The sequence below is a fragment of the Echinops telfairi genome, unplaced genomic scaffold (genome assembly GCF_000313985.2).
Source record: "Echinops telfairi isolate 266 unplaced genomic scaffold, ASM31398v2 ScPeMD7_7459;HRSCAF=8497, whole genome shotgun sequence".
NCBI classification, from domain to species: Eukaryota; Metazoa; Chordata; class Mammalia; order Afrosoricida; family Tenrecidae; genus Echinops; species Echinops telfairi.
In genome coordinates, this window is record NW_022111359.1 from 8,810,575 (window position 1) to 8,816,353 (window position 5,779).

General features: G+C 37.1%; 1 protein-coding gene across 2 annotated transcripts; it reads right to left on the reverse strand.

The window, feature by feature from the left end:
- Positions 1 to 6: 6 nt before the first annotated feature.
- On the reverse strand, positions 7 to 5,552 carry LOC101653512 (zinc finger protein 883-like). 2 transcript variants are annotated; one of them, XM_045300161.1, is made up of 3 exons: positions 5,353 to 5,552; positions 2,826 to 2,976; positions 7 to 2,213 (listed from the first exon to the last, which is right to left on the reverse strand). In XM_045300161.1, the coding sequence occupies exons 1-3, from the start codon at positions 5,384 to 5,386 to the stop codon at positions 242 to 244; spliced, it is 2,157 nt and encodes a 718-aa protein (XP_045156096.1). In that variant the 5' UTR covers positions 5,387 to 5,552; the 3' UTR covers positions 7 to 241. The 2 variants fall into 2 exon arrangements, with proteins under 2 accessions (XP_045156096.1, XP_030744178.2); XM_030888318.2 differs by lacking the exon at positions 5,353 to 5,552 and adding an exon at positions 5,031 to 5,339.
- Between the last annotated feature and the right edge of the window lie 227 nt (positions 5,553 to 5,779).

The window sequence follows — 5,779 nt, forward strand, 5'->3', positions numbered from 1 at the left end:
AGGTCTTCCATGTATGAATATTTGAATAATTTTGGAGAAACAAACAAAAATTCACACATTCTATCCATCATGGTTAATTTGACATGTATCTTCTTTCCAGTTTTCAAAAAAAAAAGGAATAAAAGTTATCCAATAATACTTAGCTGTGTATTGTTTACCACCAGTATACCCACTCAGATATATTTCAATGAATAAGAAACACTGAAGACTTTCCCACATTTGATGATTCCTGATATTCTTTTCACATTTGAGTTTTTGACGCAATCGGTATGAACAACAGTGTGGCATTTCCTGCATTTGTTACATTTAAGAGGTTCATCCCCACTGTAAGGTTACTGATATTCAACAAGGATGGAGAACTGACCAAATGATTTCTCACATTTATTACATTAACAAGCCCTCTTTCTCCATTGTGAGTTCTTCTATGTGAAGTGAGGTGTGAAATAAAGGCTTTACCACATTTCTTACTTTGATAAGGCCGTTCTCCACTGTGAGTTATCATATGTTTAGTGAGGGCTGAGGACTGACTGAAGGCTTTCCCACATTCTTTACACACATAAGGTCTCTCTCCACTGTGAATTCTTATATGAGTAGTAAGGTTTGAAGACTGCCTAAAGCCTTTCCCACATTCTTTACATTGATATGACTTCTCTGCACTGTGAGTCCTTATATGTATAGTGAGGTGTGAGGATTGACTAAAGGCTTTCCCACATTCCTTGCACACATAAGGCTTAACTCCACTGTGAATTCTCATGTGTTCAGTGAGGGATGAAGAACGACTAAAGGCTTTCCCACATTCTTTACATTCATAAGGCCTTTCTCCATTGTGAGTTCTTATATGTGAAGTGAGATGTGAAATAAAGGCTTTACCACGTTTCTTACTTTCATAAGGCCGTTCTCCACTGTGAGTTCTCTTATGTTTAGTGAGGGCTGAGGACTGACTGAAGGCTTTCCCACATTCTTTACACACATAAGGTCTCTCTCCACTGTGAATTCTTATATGTGTAGTAAGGTTTGAAGACTGCCTAAAGCCTTTCCCACATTCTTTACATTGATATGACCTCTCTGCACTATGAGTCCTTATATGTATAGCGAGGTGGGAGGATTGACTAAAAGCTTTCCCACATTCCTTGCATACATAAGGCCTAACTCCACTGTGAGTTCTCATGTGTTCAGTGAGGGATGAAGAACGACTAAAGGCTTTCCCACATTCTTTACATTCATAAGGCCTTTCTCCACTGTGAGTTCTTATGTGAGCAGTGAGTGAGGAAGAATCACTAAAGGTTCTCCCACATTCCTTACATTGATAAGGTCTCTCTCCACTGTGAATTCTTTTATGTGTAGTAAGATGTGAGGAAGAGCTAAAGGCTTTCCCACATTCCTTACATTCATAAGGCCTCACTCCAGTGTGCTTCCTTATGTGGTCAGAGAGGTATGAGGAACGACTAAAGGCTTTTCCACATTCCTTACATGTATAAGGTTTTTCTCCACTGTGAGTTCTTATGTGAGCAGTGAGGTATGAGGAACGACTAAAGGCTTTTCCACATTCCTTACATTGATAAGGCCTATTAATACTGTGAGTTCTTATATGTGGAGTGAGGTGTGAGGAACAACTAAAGGATTTTCCACATTGCTGACAATCATAAGTCCTCTCTCTTATGTGTGTAGTGATTTGTGAGACTTTCCCACATTCTTTACATTCTTGAGGGTTGTAGCTATTATGATCTTTTTCAGATAAAATAAGAAATGAAGGACTATACGTTTTACAACATTCTTTACATTCATGCTTTTGACCTCTAACACATGTCTTACAGGGTGAGTGACTACAGAAATCCTTTTCATACTTGTTATTTTCATTGTGTTTCCCTCCAGTAATTGTTGTCATAGGATCCTGAAGGGTTGAGAGACAAATGCAGTCTTTTCCACATACCTTACAATTATAAGGTTTTTCTTCACTAAGAGTTCTCATCGGAATGCTTAGGTAAGAGGGACCACTGCAGGTTTCTCCACATTCCTGATGAGTACTGTATCCAGTGTAAGATCTAGTATGATTCTTACATGATGAATGTTCTGGGGAGGCTTTTCCATTCTCACTGTATTCAAAAGGATTTACTTCTGGAGGATTTTTTAGCACAGTAAGAGTTGAGGTCTGGCTGAAGACTTTTCCACACTGAGTACCATTACTCTCCTGGAGGCTCTCTACTGTATGCATTCTGTTAAAAATAAACAACATGCAGTTGGAAATAAACCTGTTCTTATGTCACTGTTACCAAATACTAGTGTACATACAAGGTTTTCACCCTGAAATTTTCTCTTTCATATATTAAATCATCTTGCAGAGGCAATACCATTACTGTTAATGATTTTTTAAAATACCAGGCTTTCATGATAATTGTCTACAAGTAAAATATGTTTCAAATACAGTATCAGATTCATATTTAGGAAAGCAATGCATTATAGAATGTCTCTCTTGCAAGATATGACAAAATAACAATTTATAAACTATCAAGGGCTCATGAGGGAGGGGGGAGCAGGGAGGGAGGGGAAAAATGAGGACCTAATGCTGGGGGCTTTAGTGGAGAGGAAATGTTTTGAGAATGATGAGGGCAATGAATGTACAAATGCGCTTTACACAATTGATGTATGTATGGATTGTGATAAGAGTTGTATGAGCCCCTAATAAAATGATAAAACATAAATAAATTTTAAAAAAAAGAATGTCTCTGAATAAATAATTATGGAGCTAAATAAATATTTATATTACTGTCATAGACTTTAGGATTTTCTCCTGAGAAACAATTTTCTCTCATGTGAATAACACTCACCTCAAAAGTCTATCCTGGCTTTTACGCTGATCTTCACTTCCAGGTGGTTTGAAGATTTCTTCTAACATGGAGGGCCAGTTGTTATTGTTCATAAGTTGCACCACTATATGATCACTGGACAAACATTCTCCTTCATTAAGGTTTTGAGACACTGACACAATGTTTCAAAGTGAGGTTCACAACAGGAAACAAAAAGAAATAAATTATTAAGGGAAAACAAAGCTGTTGTGAATAGAGACATGTGCACATACCAAAAAAATTGGCAATGGTTACTAGGATATATTTCCATGGGAATAACAGTGATGGTGACATTATAAAATCTACTTATGAAGATACTGGAAACAATACATAGGGAGCATTGAGAGGAAAACAAAAAGTGTATCTCATGACCAAAGGTGTGTGATGGTTAACAAAGTCAGAAAACTATGCTCAAGTAACTGTGAAGTTGTCTCTTTAGCTGAAGGAAACTTTTTGAGCTGATTGATTTAAAATCTAATTCCTCCCATACAGGGCTGCTCTTACAAAACACTGATTTTGTAGTGCTACCCAAAACAGTGGCCCAGAGTGAGTCCTATCTTTATACTTGTCAGATCATTCCTGTTTATATGGTAGAAGAAATGTGGCTCGTGTACAAATACCTGACAAGTTGCTGAGGAAGAAATGCATGTCATGAGGGGACACAGTCCAGAATAATGGACATTTACTTGACACTATGCCAATACCTGCTTGGTCTTCAGGGTTTCTGAAGCAAAGCTATTGTGAGTATACTTACTGTAACACAATCATGTCAAATTTGTACTAAATAGAGTAAAACTCTACATGGATCCAAATGACAATCAGTGCCTCAAAGAGACCCCAAAAATAATGCTTAAAAGGCTTTCAAACACAAGTAAACTAAAAACTCACCTTCATCCTTTTACATCATGCGTGTTAGAGACTTACTTGTGTCTTCCAAAAGTAGGAATGGTAAATTCTAATCCCTATATCCAGCAGTTATAATCCCATTTGGGAAAGGGACACTACCAGTATACTCTACATTACAGGGGGAAGCGATTATTTCTTGAAATGTAGTCCATCTAGGTCTACACAGTACTGAAGGCAGCTTTGGCATCCTTGAGGTACTCAAATTGTGCTCATTTTAAATGTTCTTTGAGTTTTAGGGAATTAAATTAGTCTGAAGGGGCCAGATCAGGAATGTAGGGTAGAAACAATATGGTTTCCCAAAAAACTCTCAGGACAGGCCTTACCTTCATAAAATGAACAGGGGCATTGTAGTGAAAACATATTCCTATGATTAACATTGACGGCCTTTTTCTCACTAATGTAGTGTTCAATTATCTTAAAACTATTTCATAATAAAGCCCCTATGATCACCCTGTATCTTCTAAGAAAATCTATCAAGATTACCCTGGGATCCCCCAAATAGTTGCATAAGCTTCTGAGCTGACCTCTCTGCCTTGAATTTATGTGACCTAGCAGATCCCCTTAGAGGTCACTGATCTGATTGGATCTTGCTCTCTGAATTATATTAGTAAATCCAAGATGAAACTCCAGTTATAATTTATTGCATAAAATTGTCTTCAGTAGCTCTGATCTTGCTGAAAATACTGATGCTTTTGGCATCCATCACGCCTAAAACTTGCCGAGGCTACAGCATCTCCTTAAAATAGAAAATGTTGAATGATGTCGGATCCTCACTTCAGTAGCTACTGAATCAATGGTAATTCTATGGTCTTATGCCACAGTTTTCTGCACTTGAGCCACCATTTCTTCATACACTCAAAGTGATTGTCTTCCCTCTCTAGGGTCATATGCTTGATCCATCTAAAATCTGTTGCTTTATGTGGAGCAGTATTCCTGTAATCCAAACTTCAGTAATCTGAGAAGATGTTAATTTAATTTTATTTAAAATTTGAATAAGTGCCCTGACTTCAAATATATATATATATTTGAATAATATATATATATATATATTTATTTATTTATTACACAAAAGCACCCTTTGTTTGCAAGATAACTTAATGAGACCAAAACAAGTGTATTCCTTAAAGAATCTGTCTGCAGCCACTGCCAATTGTACAGACACGTTTTGTTTGGAATAAACCCATGCAACATATGAGCTAGAACCCTAGTAACAACACTTTTGATTTTCCCTATTAAAAGAAATTAAACAAGCAACGAAGAAGCAGAAATTATGGAGAGCACCTGTAATTCCGCATGAAGAGCACAGAAGCAACAAGGAACAGATGATGGAGATAAGAATCTTATGGAAAAGCAATCCAGAAAGTCTTGACCTAGCCTAGCATCCTGAATGACTTCTCACCTTTAACACTGTGAAAAAATTAATCTGTTAATCATTTCTGCTATAGAAGCACTGTACATATGAGACAATGGGGAATATAGGATACGTACGTAACAAGGGACCACACCTGTCTTATGTATTCCAATTCCTCAGTCCAAATAAAGGAACAAAGCTGATGAGTAAAATATTGTCTCCTAAAGGTTTAAATAAGTTTATCATTCTTACCTACTGAGGCCAGGTTTCTGAAGGTCTCCATCATCACATCTCTGTAGAGTTTCCTCTGAGTAAGATCCAGCAGTGCCCATTCTTCCAGGGTAAATACCACAGTTACATCCTCAATGACCACTGAGTCCTAAAACATCCCACATATTCCAGATCAGCAAGTGTGTTAGGCTAGGTTGACTAGAGAAACAAATTCAGGGACTCATATATGTGTAAGAGAAAGCTTTATATCAGGAAAACATCCTAGCCCAGCCCACATCAAGTGCATAAGTCCAATACAAGTTTTAAGTCCAAAAATAATTAGAAAATAACAAAGTGTTGATAAGCATGTGAAATAAATAGAACCTTCATTCATTGTGGATGACATGCAAACTGGTACAGCCACTGTAGAAAAGTTTAGTGGTTCCTCAAAAAGTTAATTATAGAACTA